This window comes from Danio rerio, chromosome 17 (genome assembly GCF_049306965.1).
Source record: "Danio rerio strain Tuebingen ecotype United States chromosome 17, GRCz12tu, whole genome shotgun sequence".
NCBI classification, from domain to species: Eukaryota; Metazoa; Chordata; class Actinopteri; order Cypriniformes; family Danionidae; genus Danio; species Danio rerio.
This window is the reverse complement of record NC_133192.1, coordinates 12322501-12345696: the sequence shown is the minus strand read 5'-3', so window position 1 is coordinate 12345696 and position 23196 is coordinate 12322501. Positions and strand designations below refer to the sequence as shown.

General features: G+C 33.9%; 1 protein-coding gene across 3 annotated transcripts in view; it reads left to right on the top strand.

The window, feature by feature from the left end:
• si:ch211-185a18.2 overlaps positions 1-23196 on the top strand; it is a 297445-nt gene that overhangs the window by 220229 nt on the left and 54020 nt on the right. For all 3 annotated transcript variants that reach the window (XM_073926901.1, XM_073926902.1, NM_001258228.1), the window contains 1 exon segment: positions 1345-1414. In XM_073926901.1, the coding sequence (XP_073783002.1) occupies positions 1345-1414 (70 nt within the window).

The window sequence follows — 23196 nt, the reverse complement described above, 5'->3', positions numbered from 1 at the left end:
TACAAAGTCACACACAAGCTGATATTTTCCGGTGCGTGTTACATTCAGGGTCATTTTGGGTGTGTGGTACATTCCCTTTCCGTAAGGAATCTGTAATTGTAAATTTGTTTCGATACTTGTAAAAGTCAAAAAGTGCTTCTGCAGAGTTTTTATTAAGTGTGATTGCAACAAATAACATAAATAATTTTTTTTCCCATTAGAAGCTGGTTATATTCACAGACTGTTATATAAAAGGGATTTTTGCATAATAGGTCCCCTTTGAAATAAAGTTTAATTATATAGTTATATATTTAAATTAAACTATAACTAAGCATTCATGAAATGTTGTTCAACCAGCCAGATTCAAGAAGAAAAACTAAAGACTAAAAAAAAATAGGCTAACGCTTTGAATCTGCCACTATACTGACACATAGGCATTTGTAGCTCCGCCCTCTTCTTAAAAGAGCACAATCTCATTTGAATTTAAATCGACAGTCATCAAAACGCCTCAATTTCGATCACAGCCTAACAGGGGCAGTTTCAAAAAGCAATTAAATATTTGTGGGGTATTTTCAGCTGAAACTTTTAATTCACACACTACGGACACCAGAGACTTATTTTACATTATTTAAAATCATTTTTTACTTCATTTAAAAAGGGGCATTATAGGTCCCCTTTAAAGTTGGATTTTTGCAATTAACAAACCATTAACTACTGTATGACTTTTGCATCAATGAACTCCTAGTTAGCAGCTTATTCATAGTTTGTAAAGTAATAGATCATTTCAGGTATTTGGTAGGATTAGGGATGTAGAATATGACCATGCAGAAAATGTACTTGTACTTTATATGTACTAATAAACAGCCAATATGTTAACAATATGCATGCAACAAGCATCTATGTAATAGTTAATAGAATTGGTCCCTGTGCTAAAGTGTTACCAATTTAATTACTATGATTCTGATTTTTCCTGCTTATAATTTTTTGCTAAAAAACTTGTCTTTTAACGTTTGTATAAAGTAAGAAGCAAGTACTGATTGTCTGTGCATTGTACTATTTAGGCTTTTTAGGATACATGTACAGAGATTTATGCTCAGACATGACCTCTGTCCCTACTTTTGACTTAATCACAAAAACAAAGTAGTCTCTTTAGTGTTGTGTGGAAACTTCTGAGACCCTCATTAACCCAGGATTCTCGGTCTGTAGGTCAGCCATATGTGGGGATTTACCCCCCTGAATGAGGGAGATTAAAGCTATGTTTTTTTTCTCTCTGTTCCTGTGTAATCCCTCTGTATACAGTGTCCACTTCTCGCCCCTCTCCTTTGCTATTGTTCTTGTCTCATTTCATCTCATTTTGTTGTTTAGAGCTCCCAGATGGCACAGACTGTTCACAGACCTGCACCTCTCCTAGTGAGACAGTATGAAGAGGAACCAGGTACAAATACATGTACACACAAAAACAAAGACCACATTTAGGTCAGGGATGCCCAAACCTTTTCTTATGAATGGCCAAAAACCAAACTTGATTAAGGCTAGTGGGCCAAAGGTGAATATACTTGGCATGGTTAATTTCTATAGGTGGGCATAGATACATTTTTTTAAAATCTAGATTAATCTCACTGTAATCTTGGAATGAATCTAGATTAAAATGGCTCATTTGAATTCTGCCCAAGGCATTCAGAATATGTGTGCTACCCAAATAATAACTAAAAGTAAGTCTCTGAGAACGAGTTTCTCAAGCCAGGTGGCGCATTAGACCAGGGGCTCATCTCCTGTTTCCAAAATGCATCACAAACTGCTTGAGAAACTGTTCTACTATGATAATTGGTGATGAAAATAAATGTTCAATAAGATGTACTTGTGTTTACTAACTGTTTATTCAGTTAATCATGAATTTTGAACTGTATCCCTACATAAGCTCCAAACAGCTGTTTTTGATGACCTTAATCCGACTGAAGTCATAACTGAACTAAACAGAAATAGAATTTAGACATGGAGTATGAATATAAAAGTGGCATTATTGAAGTAAACACCGCGATCAAACTATTACCTTCATGTTGAAGTTTTCACCATATTTTCCGACAAGATCCACACACACGGCTGTCAGTAAAGGACCGCTCGCACACACACACACTTACATCGCAAAATGCAGAAGTTTTTTTCTTTCCATTTGGTGTGCGTTATTACATTCCATAAAACTCTCACCAGTCCTTACTCCTTATTTGCGTCTAATACCCCAGTTTGTCATGGGGGCATGAGTGAAATGTTCTTGAATGATAGTGAAACTGATAGCCAAACTGCAGTTAAAGTCACCCAATATTACAGAAAATCTTACATGAAAGCACTTCACGTAAACACCTTAAGTATATTATTGTCTATGTTAAATAACTAGATTACAGATGTCCATATAAGCAATGTCCTGAAATTTGCTTGCCAATCTTAAGCCAATTGAAATGGTTTGTTTTGGTTACGTTTGGAATTTCCCCAACCAGCACAGAGCCCGGGGGACCAGAGTGAGTGCTCCTACTTGGGTCCCCCGGTCTGCAATATTCCAGTTTTGCTAATTCACATTTTTGGATGGAAACAGCTAGTTAAATATTGTGTCTAGTTGAACAGTTTCAGATGTGGTTGGCTTTTAATGTTTTAATGCCATAATAAATGGATTAGATCAGTGGTTCTCAAACTTTTTTCATCAAGTACCACCTCAGAAATAAATCGTCTCTCCAAGTACCACCAAAATGACCAGTATTGAAATACAGTCGCGTAGTAGGCCCAGTAAAGCAGCTACAACTCTGCACAGTAAAAAAACGTGGCAGATTATCTCAGAAATAAAGGCTATATGTCATATATGTCGTATTATATACATCATTTTTTGTAAATTTTGAAATGTGTGTAGCATGTGCATGACATATTTCATTCCTCCGTTTACCACTAGAAGGAAGCCTGTGTGCCACTGGTGGTACACGTACCACAGTTTGAGAACCACTGGGTTAGATGTTAGGTGTCTCCACAAACAAAGTATTTTTTAAACAGTTTTACCATCATTTTACCTAAGATTCTTGAATTTAGAATTTTAATGTGTAATTTTACACAATTGTAGACTCTAATTATACACTCTTTATCACTCTTAATTTGGATTTTGTTATTTCAGTAAAACAGTTGCTGTTTTTTTTGCAGGCTCTAGATGGCAGTACACTTATAGGGCAGTTGCAGCTCTGTCTGCATTGTTCTTTTGTCTGAGTCTGAGCATGATTGTCTACTTGTCTCTGAGGTCTCTGTCCTTGGCATCAGGGGTTCAGAGATGCTGGAGTCAGCTTTATAAACTTGAGTCAGGTGTGAGGGGACACAACAGAAGACAAATGCTTTTGTGACAGCAGCTGCTGCGGTGGCAAATGCATTATTTATTCTGTAGGTCAGGCTAGACCAATAGTCTGAGTATGAATATATACATATATATATGAATACAGATACTGTATATGCATCCTAGTTTGACAGCATATTTATGTGTTCGATGTACATTGTTGACATTCTCTTTCATACTCCATCCAAATCATTTATGCAATAGAGGCGGTCGTAGTTGTGTTCGTGCAGCTCTAAATGACACATTGATGCATTTATGATGATGCAAGACAGTTGGAAGTGATCAGGGTTAAAGCAATGAGTGGTGTCTGTTGGATGTTAGAGTGCTGGATGTGTGCAAATGCAGGTCAGCTCTGCAGATTGGACATAATGAGATGAGTGCTGAGAAGGCGCTCTCTCTCCCCAGTGCTTTTAATTGTGTCTTATGTAAGGGAACATTGTGAACTCGAGTACATGTCCTAAACGGTTTACCCTAATTTGCTGACAGGAGACACCTCTGTCTCTGCAGCTGCCAATTTTACTCCTCTTTCGTAATCTGTCACTGTTTTTTTCATGTGGTGAAATGTATTAAGGATTCAAGTGCTGAATCCATATTGGTATTGTTAGAAAAGTTCAAAGGTCACCTATCTGATTAGGCAGATCAAACTGTAAGTCATAGAGACTTAAAACTTGGTAAGATTGTTGTACCCTCCGTCCACCACATCACTGAGGCTTGTTAGGCCTGATGGTGGTGCTACAGCAGTCTAAAACACGAAATGGGTTGTAAATCGCAACCGAAGCGACCTATATCAGTTGAATCCTTGACTCAAGTTCTCTTGCATCAGATCCAGCCACCACCAACAAAACATTCAGGTATTTAGCATTTTTTGTTAGTTTAAATAGTTTTGCAAACTAGTGCTAAGGTTTTTGCTAGATCTAAAAAAAATTAAATTAATTAATTACAAAAAGAAATTCCAGTCCAGTTCAATTTGCCCCTTGTCTCTACAGTGCATCTGGAAAGTATTCATAGCGCTTCACATTTTCCACATTCTGTTTTGTGACAACCTTATTTCAAAATTGATTAAATACATTTATTTAATCAAAATTCCACACACAATACTTCATAATGACAATGTGAAAAAAGAATTTTTGAAATTGTTGCAAATTTATTACAAATTAAAAAACCTGAAAAATCATATGCAGTGTTTCCTCTAGGATTTTTTCCAGCTGTGGCGGCAGGCCCTTTTTTTTTTTTACACAGACCTACCAACTACCTGTGGCATTATTATTTCAATGACAAATGTCGTTAGCGCAGTATTAGAAGTTAGGATCGCATTTGTGTAATAGCCTACAGCAAGCGAATCTCTGAGCTTGCGCGCCAATTTCCTCTGCTCGTGCACAAAACTTTTTACACGCCCCTCAAATATAAGCCGCTTCAAGTGCGCACAGATCTTCTTGTGCGCTCTCAAAGAAACGCTGCAATTTAGTGCGTTTATGTAACGAGTATGCCTCCAACATTTATTAGATTTGCTACAAATATTTTTGAATGTCTCTAATAGACCTAAAGAGTAGCATTAATGTGTCCTGAAGTAAAGTGAAACGGCTATACGTCGTGTTTGTTGGCCTCACTCATCACACGCCTGTCATTTAGTCAGCAAGCATGTAACCTTAAGAGTTAAACAAATGATGCACAACACTACTACGGTTACAGAAAAGATCGCACTTTTATAATTCACTTACCCTTTAATATGTTTTGGTGCGATTATCAACCACTATTAAAAAAATAAAATGTTTTGAATGCGAAGCTGTAATGTAGCCGTAGCGGTACGAATTTTAGCATGGCGCCCCGCTATGGAACAATGAATGTAGCGGAAACCATGACATGTACATCAGTATTCACAGCCTTCGCTCAATACTTTGTTGATGCACCTTTGGCAGCAATTACTGCCTTAAGTCCTACTAAATATGATGCCACAAGCTTGGCACACCTGTCTTTGGGCATTTTTGCCCATTCCTCTTTGCTGTACCTCTCAAGCTCTATCAGGTTGGATGGGAAGCGATGGTGTACAGCCATTTTCAGATCTCTCCATAGATGTTCAATAGGATTTAGGTCTGGGCTCTGGCTGGGCCACTCAAAGACATTCACCGAGTTGTTGAGAAGCCACTCCATTGATATTTTGGCGGTGTGCTTTGGGTCATCGTCCTGCTGGAAGATGAACCGTCACCCAAGTCTAAAGCCTGGTTTATACTTCTGCGTCAAGTGACCGGCGTGACCCACGGCGCAGGCAACGCGCGTAGCTGTGCATTTATACTTCTGCGCGCTGTCTCTGTTGGTCTGAATTAACACTTCCGAAACGCTAGTGGGCAGTGAGGTGTAAAATGTTTCTCTGTGTCGAGTTTCTTCTCTGCTTTTTTGCTTTTCCTGAACACTTCCTGGATGTACAAGTGGCTCAAACTCGCTCATTTTGAGACAGGAACCGGCGGACGTGCAACAACTTTAACTATAAGGTAAACACAAAACAAATCTTTCCATCAGGAGCTCCTTCACGGGACTCCACACTTGTAAACAATCGCTCCATTGGGCTCGCGTCCAGCTCGCGCCATTCGCGCGGCTCTCGGTCCCGCCCAGACTCGTCAGCGCTACTAAGCTGACCAATCACAGAGCTTGCGCTACGCGTCGTTATGACCTGTAGTTACATGTTTGAGAGGTGCACGTTAGCGACGGCCACGACGAAGGGCTATGCGTCAGCGCCGTAGCATACGCCGGTGTTTGACGCAGAAGTATAAATCAGCCTTCAGGTCAATAGCACTTTGAAGCAGGTTTTCATTCAGGAGGCCTCTATATGTTGCTGCATTCATCTTTCCCTCTATCCTGACTAGTCTTCCAGTTACTGCTTCTAAAAAACATCCCCACAGCATGATGCTGCCACCACCATGCTTCACTGTAGAGGTGGTATTAGCCTGGGGATGAGCGCTGCATATAGTCATTTCTCTGGTTTAATTTTTCACAGACATGAATATCCATTTCACAGTTTGATTAATTTCAATTCAATTGAAATAAATTATTTAAAAAATCACTTATGCATGTGTATCCAGTTAGCCGTGTCACTGAGTGACCTTAATGTGAACCTAGAAAACTATCCATTTCCTTTTTCCTTGCCTTCTGTGCTCTGCATCCCTCTTTCCCTTTTTTCATTTGTCATGTTTTGTTTCCTCAAGTCTATTAGTTCAAATGTTCTTCTGTGTCCTGCTCAGCCGTTCCTCCTTTCTATATGTATTTGACATGAGGTTTGTCCAGACGCTGTGTTTCGGTGCGGCCTGTCGTGTGTCATTAGTGTGTGATGAGAGTCAGTGTGTGTGCACTGAGGGCTGAATGGACGTGATTAGTGTTTGAACGTCAGCTCGTTCTGTGTCATTACATTTGCTCTGAGGATTTTCCCTTTTTCTCTCTCACTGTGTAATTTGACGCACCAGTGGCACAGCAGAATGGCCGGAGGTGCACCTGTGTTTGAGTGCCTGCAGTCAGTTTGCAGATTGCCTGGACATTACGTGTGTCCACATGTGCATTCATGCATCTGCCTAAGAGCCCTTGTTTGCTCTGATTGGAATGGGGTCTGTGTAAACTTGGTCAATAGAGTTTCCTATTGTTGATGGCCTCATTTGCTTGTATTATATGGAGGAGAAGCATTCTGTGTTGGTCTATCTATGTTTCCTTCATTCATTATTTTTGTTCATTCATTCTTTGTTCTTTCATCCATCCATCCGTCCGTCCGTCCATCCATCCATCTGTCCATCCATCCATCCGTCCATCCGTCTGTCCATCCATCCGTCCATCCATCCATCCATCCATCCATCCGTCCGTCCGTCCGTCCGTCCGACCGTCCGTCCATCCCTCCATCCATCCATCCATTTATCCATCCATCCTTCCTTCTTTTGTGTTTGTTCATTTATTCATCCATTCGTTCTTTTGTTTGTTCTTTGTTTTTTTAGTTAATTTACTTTCTCTCTTTTTTCTTTCATTTTCATCCAATCTCTTGTTTTTTTTGTTCTTCTTTTGCTCAGTTGATTTTCTTTCTTGGTTTCATTCTTTTTTTGTTTGTTCTTTCGTTCATTCATTCATTCTTTATCTCATTCTTTCTTTCATTTATTTATTCTTTTGTTCGTTTGTTCATTTATTTATTCAGCCGTTCGTTCTTTTGTTTGTTCTTTTTTCGTTTATTAAGTTTCTTTCTTTTTCATCCTCTTGTTTTTTGTTGTTGTTTTTTGCTTATTTTTTTCTTTGTTTCATTCTTTCTTTTGTTTGTTCTTTCTTTCATTCATTTATTCATTCTTTCTCTCATTAATTCTTTTATTTATTTAGTTTGTTCTTTTTTCATTTGTTCTTTTAGTTCTTTAATTCATTCTCTTTCTTTCTTTCTTTCTTTCTTGCTTTCTTTCTTTCTTTCTTTCTTTCTTTCTTTCTTTCTCTGTCATCTCTTGTTTGTCTTTTTTCTTCTTTTCCTCAATTGATTTTTTGTTTCATTCTTTCTTTTTGTTTGTTCATTCGTTTGTTGTTTCTTTCTTTCTTTGTTCATTTGATGATTCTTTTTTTTGCTTTTTTGTTCATTCCATTTTAGTTATTTTGTTTATTTTTTCTTTAGTTTTTTGTTCATTCCTTCTTTTGTTCATTTATTTGTCCTTTCATTCATTCATTTGTGCATACTTTTCTGTCATTCTTTTTTCATTTGTATGTTCTGTCTTTTATTTGTTCTTTTGTTCTTTTAGTTCATTCTTTTTTGTTCTCTTTCTTTCTTTCTTTCTTTCTTTCTTTCTTTCTTTCATTTGTTTGTTCTTTCTTTCCTTCATTTCTTCTTTATTTTTTATTAGTTTTTTTGTTCTTTAGCTTATTCTTTTTAGTTCATTCTTTTTTAATTTATTTGTTTGTTTTTTTCTTTCATTCATTTGTTCATTCTTTTCCATTCATTTATTATTTTAATGCTTTAGTTTATTATCTTTTTTCTTCTATCTTTTTTGTCTACTTATTTTTTATTTTATATAAAATTTTTCATAAATGTTGTCTTTTTAAAATTTTCTTTCCATCTCTTTCTAGTTTGTCTATCTTCTGTCTATCTACATTGTTTATTGTTTAATTGTATAGTCCTTTCATTCTTTGTTTGTCTTTCTGTTAATCTATTTATTATTCTTTTAACATATAAAGCTCTCTATAGTTCTATCTATCGTTAAAAACCACATACTTGTCTCTTTAAAGTAGACTTGCGGCACCATTGTAGGAACCCAAGCCTGTTGTTTTCCTCAATTAAACTCATGTTTAGTTCTGATCCTGATTCTAATTTCAATAAACAGCCCATATACCACCACAGAAGCCTCTCTGTTTTTTCTATCACGTTCTCATCGGCGCTCACACAAGCAGCCGTTTGTGAGTCTATTAAGAAGGCGAGCGCACTCAAAGTCGTAGCCGAATTTCACACTGCAATTCTATACTGTAAGTACATGACATTAAAGCCTTTTAGTCGCAGCTTTAGCCCAGACGAAGGGCCTTGAACAAATAGAGCTTCTATGACTGCGATCTGCACCTCTGCCTGATCTACAGATGGGCCGATTGTGTTGTTTAATAAAGGCGTAGTGTGGTACTGTACAGCCAGACCGCTTCAGACATGACCTGGGCAGCGTCCCCTGGTTCTACAGCTGCTCTCTTCGATGACTATCTGGCTATTTTGAATATTAGAGAAAGGCGTCTCTGTTCAAGCGTCCCATTTCAGCTTGTAGTGGTCACATTGAGGGCCAAAGTGATTTAAAGATACTTATAAAATGGTTGTCGGTGAAACTCCTTGGCAGATGTTGTTTTGTAATTGAAGTATATAGCAGAATATGATTTCTGTTTGCCATTTCGAATCAGTAAATATTTTGCCCTATTGTTTTGAGTGATTATGAATTGCTTAAAAATAAGTAGCATGCGCAATATATCCGTGGCTAAATCGATATCCAGAGAAATAGTATTTTTAAGAATGAACCAATTTTGTCCGATACCGATAACCGCTATCTTTTTAGATTTAGAGGCCGATAGCTAATATATTACTCTATACAATCTATATTTTTATAATTATAAAGGCAAACACATACTGTGAACAACTTAAGATTTTGACCTAATGTTGGTTTGTGATTAAAAACAGCAATTTTCCGCTGATCACAAAAATAGGCAGATATCTTAAGCTGATAAATTATGTATTATTTTCATTGGTTGAACCTTTTTTTTAAATTATTGTTATTTTTATTTTACTGGTATTTTGATTTTGGTAAAATTTTAGTGAATGTTTGGTACATTACCAACTTATGTGTTTTTTTTCTTTTCTTTATGGGAGTAGATTTTCTATTAATCAGTCAATCAATCAATCAATCAATCAATCAATCAATCAATCAATCAATCAATCAATCAATCAATCAATCAATCAATCACTTCATTTATATAGCACCTTAGGAGGCCTGCCAAAGTGCTTTACAGTATTGAAAACAAAATTAAACATTAAAACACATAAGATTGTTAGAACATAAGTGTCAATAAAAATATGTTTGTACTACCGAATATCAAAAGCAAGTCTAAATAAATTTTAGATAAAGTTTTAAGTTTTGCTTTAAACAGTGCCACATTTGTGATGATGCAAAGTTCTACTAGAGAGTTTTCCACAGTTTTAGACCTGCCACTGCAAATGAACGATCATTCATTGCTTATACCTGGATCTGGGGGCCTCCTATAGATATAGACTGGATAGGGCATACGGACCCTGAGCATGTTTCAATAGCACAGCCACATTTGTACAGTGCCTCTACCACACGCATTATGATGAATGATGAATATATTTTAAAAAATATATGACTGTTTTTCTTTTTTTTTTAAATGGCTTAACTTGAAGTGATGTAAAAAAAAATGGATAAAATTATTTTTTTAAGGTACTTAAATTAGAAATTTCTAATTTAAAACCTTCCTTATAATTAATCTTTTTGTTGTTTAAAATGATTTGATTGGTGTTGCAGTATTATAATCAGTATTATATAAGTATTATAATTATAATCATTAACACAGAACTTATAAATGACACCATATACACACTTTCCAACAACTCATATTCCGAATATACTCATATTGCTGAATATAATTAAAAACAAATGTAATATTGTATTATCGTGTATACAACATACAGTAAATATAAATATTTCCTCCAGTAAATAGTGTAACAAATAAATAACGAGTCTAGTATATCCAGATGCAGAATAATATACTAGCTAACAATGTTTATATATATTATACTATATACAGTACTATACTACGCCTGTCTTATCTGCCTGTGAGCTAACTTACCTGAGCTGTCTCTCAAATATCCAGTCTGCATTATTCTCATGCTCACTAAAACCCATCACACCCTCAATTTCATCTGCAGGAAGAGCCAGTTCTGTCCTTTTTTTTTCTTTCACTTACCATAGAACATGGTGGTGTTCGCTAATACACTGTTCATATCTATTCAAACTTAATATTGCCAATAAAAATAGATTTTATTTATAATGCAAGAGTCATTAACATACAAGTGATCAACATTATATTACTAGCTTTCATGTTTTAATTGTTACAACTTAACAGTTCACAGCTGACGTTGCTAGCTAGCTAACCCATTGCAGTATTGCACATTCCACAATTGGACAGTGTTGCCATTTGGTAACACATACATTAGATGGATTTGCAAAAAACTAATTTGATACTTTTTTTTGTGGTTCTGACATAATTTGATCCTTTTTTTATTGATGTTTACATTTACATTTATCAACTACTCGCAATAAACGCCAGTCTGTCACCAATCGTGCTTCCGAAAAACACAGCATGTCATGTGACTTAACCAAAGCACATCATTGGCTACTCTAAGGTCTTCTCTTTCCAACAAAAACTGTAATGTTGGTCTTTGAGAAACAGTGGCAGGGAAATAAACATAAGTATCATGTTGCCATATGGTTACACTATGCAGTAAAGGGTTCAAATTAAAAGTCACACTTTTAAACCGTATTTAATTGTAATTAATAATTAGATCTAAAAAAATTATCAGTAAGACTTTAGTTTAACTATTCACACCATTTACTACTGGCTTATTACCTGCCTATTATTAGGATATTACCTGTTTATTAGCACCTTCAAAGTATGATCTTATTTTACATCCCTAATACTTTAACCCAACTACTACATGACTAACTATTAATAACCACCTAAATGGTAGTTTATTAAGCTAAACGTTTTAGGTAATGGTTTGTTAATAGCATGAATTGTTCATTCAAATAAAGTGTGCAAACAATAATAATGCATTAATTTAACTTAACTAACAATTAGCCAATACATTGTTTTGTTCAGCTTTGTAGCGTCTATTCAAAGAGATGATGATTGATGGAAATGGAAAGTTGCACAAGTCATAAAAGGCTCTCTATCAGGAGGTGAAAGTGGACATCCGTTGAACACTGGGCTCTTGTGTGTGAAATATTGGCCCCTCTGTGGAGCACAGGAAGGGGGTGAGGGCACACACACACACATATAAACACACATAACACACACACACACACACACACACACACACACACACACACACACACACATATAGCCTCTCGAGGGCTACTCAGATAAACTGTTTCCAAGCTGCTCGGCTGTTCTGTTTTTACTGGGATCAAAACATCATTGAAAGATCTGCTGTTTTCCAGGAGAGCCTCGTTTGGCGCTGCTCTGTGTGAGCTCTCTTTCTTCATCCGTCATGTCCTGTCTTTACTATCAACACAACATACCTAGGGTACAGCAGCATGTATGTGTGGCAGACCTGAAGCGAGTGCTCTGGATTTCACTGCTATGCAAATAGTGACTTGTGACTTGCATGAATGCGGTGCAGAATTTTGATGGCGATTTGAGCTTGTTGTTATGCAAAGCATGCAGCAATAATCACGCTTCAATGAAGTCAGCATGTCGGATCGGGCTGCTGTTTCTGTGCTCATTTTAATAGGCTTATTCTCATCAGTGTGGGAATTTGGATTTTTATTTTTACACTAAGAGTATTTATACATGTTGTATTTATACTCAATACATTATCACTCTCACACTAACATTGATTTTTGCAATCTTTTTGTAAATTTTATTTAGTAGAGTCTTTATTAATGCTTTTTGTATACTTATTAGGTTTTCACACACACAAGCTTTGATTTTATTTTTGTAATTTTAATTTAGTGCAAGAAATATTTAGTTATAATATATTATAATATATATATAATGACAGTAAATAATATTTGACTAGACACTTCTATCTTTCAAGACACTTCTATACAGCTTAAAGTGGCATTTAAAGGCTCAACTAGGTTATTTTGATTAACTACGTAGGCTAGAGTATTTAGGCAAGTTAATGTATAATGATGGTTTGTTCTGTAGAAAAAGGGGTTCCCAAACTTTTTCATTTCGGGTCCCACCTATATAGGCAAGTAAGTCAATTTCTAGACCCACTATAATATTTTAACATGGAAAAATAAATGTTCCTCAGTACTACATTGTACTGTATTATCAAAAAGTGAAACTTTAGCTATCTTTACTGCAGCATTTCCTCAACGATGTCTTTGCAGGCCGGCAGCAGAAGCTCCTCTCCTATGGTGTATGGCTTTTGGAGTTTTGCAATTTGATAAATGAGACTAAAATGAGGCTCAATGTGCTTTTTTGTGGGATGCTGGCTGTACTTGTCATAATTTTTTGTTGATGAAGATACTCTTCTTTATTTAAAAGAAAATATGATTAACCTTTGTTGACATATGCAGAATGTTTTGTTGTCAACTTTTCCATTTTATCAAACGCTTTGTGGCTGCTCAACACAAATGAATCAGAGTCAGCTATTTAATGAATGCTGATTCAGACTGTTTTAGCTCATGTGTTTTAACCTAAATTATTCATTTGAAAAACAGACTGGTCTCTAAAAAGTCGTTTGCTCATTTTCATACTGGTTTTGAATCACCGTAACGTAAATATAGCTGCAATTAAGTGACTTTGCGCCACCCACCTTTACTCACTGTTCGACCCACTAATGGGTTGCGACCCACAGTTTGAAAACCCCTGCTGTAGACTAATAAAAAAATAATAATTAAAAAAAATATATATATAGCTTAAAGGGGCTAATAATTTTGACCTTAAATGTTTTTTTCTTTTATTAAAAACTGCTTTGATTCTAGCTGAAATGAAACAAATAATACTTTCTTAAGACTTTTTCTATTATGCCTGATAATATAAAAATATTATCAGGCATACTGTGAAAATTTCCTTGCTCTGTTAAACATCATTTGGAAAATATTTTAAAAAAGAAATAATATATTCAAAGAGGGAGGTAATGATTCTGACTTCAACTGTATATTTAGTTTTAGGAACAAAAAATAATAACTTGACTTCTAGTTGATCATTTGATATCAGAAGTGGCTTATGTTAACAGAACTTTACGGCTATATATAATACAAATAAATCAGTTGCTTAAATTAGCATTTTTTTAGATGGCTTTTTATGTAAATAGTAAAACATTTCTGTTATATATGACTCCTTTAATAGTTTAGTAAATGCAATTTATTATATGTTAAAGGTGAATAATGACTCCTGCCTTACATTTTACATGATCCTTAAAAAAAGATATATTCCAAATATAATCTGATGCTCAGGAAATGTTTATTAGTATTTTTTATTATTTTTGCTGATGAAAACTGTTGGGGTGCATAGTATTATTGTAGAAACTGATAAAATACCATTCAAAAAGTACCACCAAAAATGTTTTTACTTTTATTCAGTAATTAAAGGCTTAAAATAATGAAACATACTATCTTATCTTATAAATAAAAACAAATAAATGTTGTTGAACTTGAACCTTCTTTTCATCAATGAATTCACAAAATTTGAAGACATACACTACCTGACAAAGGTCTTGTCGCCTATCCAAGTTTTAGGAACAACAATTTCACTAGCTTGACTTCTAGTTGATCACTTGGTATCAGAAGTGGTTTATATGAAAGGCAAATGCCTCTAGATTTCGCTTATTTTACCAAAATAAAATATGATCATGCCTTAATTTTTAATCATTTAATTAGGACAGTAAGGTTTGATTTGCTTAGACAAAACTCTTGTCACTTAACAGAAATAATGTACTGTGTAGAATATAAAGTCATGGTGCAGTGGAAAAAGAGTTAATATTGTGTATGACTCCCATGAGCTTGAACGACTGCATCCATACATCTCTGCAATGATTAAAATAACTAATAAATAAAGTCGTCTGGACTGGCAAAGAAAGCGTTCTTGCTCCAAAAATATCATCAAGATTCTTTGGATTCATCTTTAATCTTACCTCAGACAGGCTCAATAATGTTTATGTCTGGTGACTGGGCTGGCCATGGAAGGACCTTGAATTTGTGCTTTCTGAACCATTTTTGTGTAGATTTTGCCACATATTTTAGGTCATTATTCTGATGAAAGGCCCAATTATGACCCATCTTTAGCTTTCTGACAGAAACCATCAGGTTTTGATTAATAATGTCCTGTCCTATTTCAAAGAGTTCATAATGCCATGCACCCTAACAAGGTCCCAGGACCAAATAATGCTTTTGTTGTCTTGTTTCTAGTAAAAAAAGGAGGGTGGAGGGGGTCACTTGGTGATTTTCAAAAATCTAATTCATTTTCATTAAACTATTAGAATTACCATATTTTGATATTTATCCATAATGTACAGAAACAAAAATTAGTTAATAATTACATAAAAACAACAACATGCAAATAAAAATCCATCCGTCTTTTGATTTTTTTGCAACCCTTGGGGTAATTATGTTATATTAAAGACACCAGGTATTTCACTTTATGGCACCAGGTTCAACTTTTACACCTTCACAGCACTCAGGTACTGTACATTAAAAATAAATACAGACCATTTTCAAGGTAAACCATGGTTAAAATAGTTTTTTAGGACAACAGTATCTCCAGCAGAGATTATATCCAAAGATGCTGTTTTAAATTGTAAATAAATCTGACATGCTTACTGTTCCAAAATATTAGTTTTTTTTAAATAAAATATATTGTCTGCGTTCGAAATCGCCTACTACTCCATAGACACTGCATTTGAATTTGAATTTACCACTCGACCAATAGAAAAGTATGCTCTATATAGTATGAATGTGAATAGTATGAATAAGCGTAGTACGGATAGCGTTTTGTCAAACAACACAAAAGTTCTTGTTTTTGACCCAGACATTTAAAAGAATATATTTTGGAGCAGTGATCACAATATTGTGATACAGTGATACTTTTATCCAAGGTTATCATATGTACTTATATAGAATCTTATAACGGCTCACGCCTAAACTGATGATGGAGGATGGTCTCCGAGTGGCGGTCTTGAAAATTAAATGATGAATAGACTTGGGCCTATTCGTATGTGTTCGCCGTTGTAAACCACCTCAGAAGATATTGAGGGTTGCATGTTTTTTTCAGTATAGCAGTATGTGTGGTACAGTACATGGATGGACCATTAATTCTGATAGACATAAAAGAAAGAAGAAAAAAAAGTGATTGTGGAAAACTAAATGAAGGCTTTTACTAGTGGAGTACAGTACATCTTTGTCTTCAGTTTGAATCAGTCTGATATCTCAATGATGTCCTCTGAAGCTGGCAAACTCTGCATTATTAATGTTTTTGTTTCAGTTTGAGCTCACAGTGTGGCGTGTTCTCGGGTTTCCTCTTCAAACAGCAGTCTAACACAAACAAACAGTACACACACTGAGACATGTCTCCGCTTTTCACTTCTCATCGCCCCGGCTCCTCGCAGATGAGACAGCGTTATTTACCTCATGTCTGCTCTCAGGTTTGTGGGCAAAGAACGATAACTTGAGTGTGTTTGTTTTAGGAACTCACCCGTTAGCTGATAGTCGACAACTTACACTACTGGTCGAACGTTTGGGATCAGTAAGATTTTTTTTATTTGTATAAAGCTTTATTCTGCTCACAAAGGCTGCATTTATTTGATCATAAATACAGGTTTTAGAAAAAAGTTAAATTATTATTAATTTATTTTTTATAAGTTATTATTAGTTATATTATTATTAGCTTATTTTAATTTATTTGAATTAATTGATTAATTAATTGATTAGCTAATTAATTTTATTTAGTTATACATTCATTCATTCTTGTATTACTTCCTTTTATCAGTCTTGAAAAATGTTATGTGTCCTTGATGAAAAAAGTATCATGACTCTATCCTTCAATGTCACATGAACCTGTAGAAAGGATTAAAATATGCTGATTTGTAGTTCTATTATGATCAATTATCATTGGTATACAATTATAAATATTGGTTATTATAATTATTAGTTAAAAATATATATTTTCTTATTTTTTGATGACAGATCAAATTGAACAGCATAGATTTGAATTAACTGATGTATTACTTTATTAATGAATTAATAATACATTTTATTTATTTATTTATTTATTCATTCATACATTTATTTATTTAAGCTTTTTAAAATTTTCAGTCTTGAACAATGTAATGTGTTCTTGATAGAAAAAAGTCTCCAGCATTTAGTGTCACACGGCCCCTCAGAAATGATTAAAACATGCTGATTTACTGTTCTATTATGATCAATAATTATTGGTATTCAGTTATAAAAAGTGATTATTAATTATCAGTTTAAAAAAAATAATTTCTTCATATTCTTGTGGATTTTTTTATGAAAGGAAAGTTCAAGTTTAACAGCATTTATTTGAATGATGTATTAATTAATGTATTTAATAATATATTTAATTTATTTATTTAATTAATTAATTTTACATTGATTTATTTAATTTTTTGTTTAATTTTCAGTCTTGAACAATGTAATGTGTCCTTGATGGAAAAAAAAACAGCATGACTCCAACTTTCAGTGTCACACGACCCCTCGAAAATTATTAAAATATACAATTATAAAAATATACAATTAATAAAATATACAATTATTAAAGTATACAAGTATAAATATTGATTAATATAATTATCAGTAAAAAAAAAATCGTCATATTTAAGTGGATTTTTAATGAAAAGAACGTTCCAAGTTCAACAGCATTTATTTAAGTTTCATTACTACTTTTCGTCTTGAATATTCATCAAAGGCAGCAACACCAAAGCTCCAAAAATACAAATTTATTAAATTAAAAAAGCTGACACAAAGCGTGTAACGTTTTGAACCACATGGCTCTCCATCAGACATTGTCTAATGACTGTCTGATTTTTTTATGAAAAAAAAGTTCAAATTTAACAGCATTTATTTGAATTGATATATTAATTAATTTATTAATTAATATATTTTATTTATTTATTTAATTAATGAATCATACATTGATTTATTTAACTTTTTGTTTAATTTTCAGTCTTGAACAATGTAATGTGTCCTTGATGGAAAAAAAAAACAGCATGACTCCATGCTGTGAAAAGCTGTGTGGCTCGAAACGTTACACGCATTGTGTCAGCTTTTTTAAATTTAATAAAATTGTATTTTTGGAGCTTTGGTGTTGCTGCCTTTGAATATTTATTTAGCACCTTTTGCGTTTTTTGGCTGAGCACCCAGTTAAGAGGGATGTGCGTGCTTTTGTACAGTTTTTCATTTCTTTTCGTCTTGAACAATCTGTGTCCTTAATAACTAAAATTCAATAATTTGAATGAAATAAATTTTTTATTTAATTAAATTATTAAATAATTGTTATTGTATCAGTTTCCACAAAAACTTTAAGCAGCCCAACAGTTTTCAGCGCTGATATTAAAAACAGATTTTCTTTAGGGAGCAGATCACATTAGAATCACTTTTAAAGGATCATGTGATACCAAAGACTGGAGTAATTATGCAGAAAATCTACCTTTTAATTACTATAATAAATTCCAATATAAACTAAAATAAGAAAATAGTCAGAAGTGTGTAACATAACCTACTATAAGTGTTACTTTTTGGCCTCAACTTACCATCACACAAAAGCTCATTTGTAACACTTTTTTATGTCACAATTCACACTATTAGCAAACCATTAACTTAGACTATTAGCTCAATAAACTAATGATTAACTGCTCACTAATATTTTATAAGGTAGTAGTTTGGTTTAGGTATTGGGTAGGATTAGGGATTAAGATCATACTTTTTAACTACTAATAAACGATTAATTTATCAATAATAAGCAGATATTAAGCCAATAGTAAATAGCATGAATTATGACCTAAAATAAAGTGTAACCAGCTCATTTAAACGACTGATATATTTAAATTATATACAGGCGTTTGGCATTGCTGTAAAGTTCTGTTAACAACTTTCCCGCTTTAAATCCGTCCAAAAAGCCAAGCCACAAACAATCGACGCTAGGCTTTGGCCCTGTTTTTCTATTAAAGCAGGAAGTAAAGGAACAACAATCAAACCCAATGAAAGAATAACAAGCCATGCAGAAAGCTGGATTCTCTCTTTGTCCTCACGCAGGCATCTGTGGGCAGCTCGGACACAAACTCATGGTCCAAGAGCTCTGGAAAAACACGCTACATAAACAAGCGCGAGGAGCAGAGGTGAAGACAGCAGGGCTCCGTTTCGCAGTCACTCACAACCACAGCACATGGAGATCAATCAAGACTGTAAAGACGCTTTTGAGTGCGCTCTTCTTCTGCAAATAAGAAAGTTCTGCTGGGGGAAATAAGTATTGAACACGTCACCATTTTTCTCAGTAAACATATTTCTAAAGGTGCTGTTGACCTTAAATTTTCACCGAATGTTGGTAACAACTAAAGAAGTCCACATATGCAAAGAAAACAAATCTAATTAATTTACTAATTAAGTTATGTGTAATCAAATGAAATGACGTAGGGAAATGTATTGAACACATGAAGAAAGGAAGGTTTAGAAAGGCATGGAAAGCCCAGACAGCAGCTGAAATCTCTCAGTAATTCTTCAGCAAGCTGAAGCAAGACAATGATTCAAAACACAGCCAAGGAAACTCTCTAATGCTTTCAGAAAAAGAAAACCAAGCTATAGAATTACCCATCCAATCACCTGACTTGAATGCAACAGAAAACACAAATTAAAGCTCAGATTTGAAAGACGAGACCCAAAGAACCATCAAGATTTGACACTCTCTTGAAGTCTGAGGAAAACTCACATCTGAGCAATTTATGTGACTTCATTCTCCATATGAGAGGCGTCTTTAGGCTGCTGTCAATCATTCAAAACACGAACTGACGTGCGATGACACAATTGAGGAGAGCTCCAATCGTTACATAGCAGGATGAGGATGGTGGGACACTATAAGGAAAACAGTTTGGTATAGCTGGCGTTTTGTGTGAACTTGAGCTGTGTTTCGGCATTTGTTTTCTGTGTATGTTTCTTCCCCTTTTTGCTTTGATTCATCATTGTTTGATTAACTTTTCTTGGTGTGCTTTGTTGGCCATGTAAATTGAAACTTTTGTTTAGAAACTCGAGAACTGGAGTGTGAACATTTTATCTTTGCATTATTCTAGACGGAGGAGAGGGAATAGGTAAGATCTGTCATGTGATGTACATGGCACACATGCAGCATTATTTGAATTATACATACTAGATTACGGGTTTGTGCCACACTTGTAAGTTTTGCTTTGGGAGGAGAGAGTAGGGAAGATGTGACATCTCGGAAGTTGAAGGTTTACTTTTTGTTTTATTTTGCAGTTCTAGGGGAAGAATTTAATGGTTTAGTTAGTTGATTTTTGTTTTATTCTTTTGTTTGGCACAATCCTTTCCCTCTGTCCTCTTGTCTGTTGAACTTTGTTTAATTAATAATTTGTGAAATCGTTGTCTTATTTGTTCATTTGAGTGAAACCTTATTTTTCCATAAACATTTAAAAATGCACAGCTTGTTTATAATAAACAAGTTCACTTAAATAGTACTTTTGCATCTTGTTGTTCCTCATCTATTATAAATGGCAGCAATAATTGTAACTGGTTTAATATTTTCCTTTTCGTTCCCCCTTGACCATTAAAAAAGTAACGGAAGGGATGTAACATCACCAAAAAAGCTTATATAAAGTATTAAATATGTTTCAGTAGTTCAGTACTTTCTCCTTGTGTCATTTCATTGTTATAACACATAACTAATTTTTATTATTATAATTTTTTACATTTTGTGTTTGCATTGTTTGAGTTTTTGCCAAAATCTGGTTCAATTCCGTGTCAACAGCTCCTTTAAAAATATTATTCCCAGGAAAAAAAAACATGACAAGTTCAATACTTATTTCCCCCACTGTATGTCATCTCTGTGAACCGAAACGCTCCCTTGTTGATCTCGACATGTGTAAGCAGAGTTCACTAGTGGCCATTCACTTACAACAACAAGGAAAACGGCGGGAGAAACTGACTTAGTCTGAATAAACAATGCAGGGACGTGGGCTTAACTGGATTTCGACTGTTTTTGTTTGCTGCAGAGTTATTGCGGGACCAGTTTGCCTGATATTTTTCACATTTTTATTTTTGTGGTGGTTTTTATGTAATATGATTGACTGGAACAGTGAATGAAATGAGGAATGCTGGTTTTGGATTTGCTTGCTGTCATTTGAGTTTATAAAATGATTCTTTTAACCAGGCCAAACGCTGTAATTAATTTGTGTAGACTTTGTAGTTTAATTGAGAAGTCATCCCGGATGAGACAAAGCTGCCAGGAGAAAATCAGAACTGAAGGATAACATTGCACATTTGGTGAACATTTAATAACAAAAAAATGCAAAATTATTAGCTACTGTGAAATTTTAAATCTTTTTCAAATAATTTTAAGTAATGTTTAATAGAGCATTACTTTATTTTTGTATTTAATGGGGCATTATTTTATTTATTTTGTTTATTTATTTATTTGTTTATTAGGGCATTATTTTATTGATTTCAATATTTGTTTATTAGGGCATTATTATTGTATTTATATAACAGAGCGTTGCTTTATTTATTTAATGGGCATTATTTTATTTATTTTGTTCATTTATTTATTAGGGTATTATTTTATTTATTTTATTATTTATTAATTAGGGAATTATTATTTTATTTATTTATCAGAGCATTGCTTTATTTATTTATTTATTAGACCATTGCTTTATTTTTTATATTTTTTATTGATTTATTTATCAGAGTATTAATTAATTATTTTATTTATTTATTTATTTATTTATTTATTTATTTATCAGAGCATTACCTTTTATATATTTATTTATTTATTTATCAGACCATTAATTTATTTGTTTATTTATTCATTTACCAGAGCATTTATTTATTTATTTATTAGGGCATTTTTTATTTATTTATCAGAGCATTACTTTATTTATTTATTTATTTATTTATTTATTAGGGCATCATTTTATTTATTTATTTATTTATCAGAGCATTACTTTATTAATTTTAAAATCTATTTATTAGAACATAATTTTTTTATTTGTTTATTTATCAGAGCATTTATTTATTTATTAATATTTTCAAATCAGAAGTTTTCTAAGGTTTCTATAGCAAGTAAAATAATAAGAATCTATGAAAACAACAACTCAACAATACACTCTGGGCAAATCAAAACAATGCATGTTGTTTCACGTCCTAGACTGTGATAAAAGGTGAAAAGAAATCCAGTCCACAAGTACTTTTTATATTGAAAATACTTTGTTTTGTGTGCTTTTTTCTCCAAATCAGTGACATCATTTGTGAACTTGGCAATAAATCCTGTAATTTTTTAAAACATTTAGTAGTTTTGATCAGGACTAGGTTGATTAACGGATTTATGCAAACCGATGCATGTTAACAGCAGTTTAACTCAGCTGATGTATTCATCCATAACGAATGGGTAGTAAATTTGAAAAGTGCACAAGGGTTAACATAATTGAACTAATAAATGTTATGTGATTGATATTTGTTAGTTAATTTTTTTTTTTTTATAAAAAAGTCTGTAATAATATCATTAAATCCAATGTGTTTTAAATGCTTCTTATTAATTTAAAACACATTAAATTTAATCGATTGTGTGGAGTATGGAGCCTCATCAATTTTGCCCCTAAATATTAAGCAAACCTTACAGAATTTAACTATTTGGATCTGGCTTTTTCTACAGCTATATCTATATTTATACCATATTTATATATTTTAACTAATTCTGTCTGATAATGTTTGATTTGATCAGTTTTAGATTGATTCTAAGGAATATGACGACATGGGTTTTAAAGAAAAAATTGACAAATTAAATAAAACCAAAAGTTTACAAACAGTTAATGATTAAAATTCATCATGATTAATGTTTTGTGAGTGTGCTGTGTGTAAAAGTTGTGCATTTGAGTCTTGTCTCGCTCTCCTCTAAATGCTTTGTTTTGACAGCAGAGTGTGGAGTGTCTGTGAAAGATGGTTAGTGATGGCTCTAGTCTTTCTGTTAGTTCTTATCTGCCGCTGATTGACAGAAACCCGCCTGGCCAAGTTCTTGTTTATCGTCACGCTCCATCTGCCTTTCCCATCTCCTGACCTGCAGATGCTGCTGGGTTATTTTCACGCCACAGTTAAACGGCTCGCCACCCTGCAGAGTCACAGCAGCCGTAACACAATCGTCACAGGGTTCAGCGGACAGAGCGCTCACATCACTTCTCCACACTTTTATGGCTTCACTAACACTCACTTTCATGGGTTTTACCATGGTGAATTCGAAAAATTGCACTGGAGTTAGTCACAGAGCACACTGAAAAATCATTCATTGGATTTACTACATTTTTAAAGGTAACTGGTTGCGAGCAATTTATATGGGTTGATTTAACAGTTTTTCTCAGTGGCTTTGGTGCATTTCTTACAACATTATTTGCAATTGCACAACAGTTA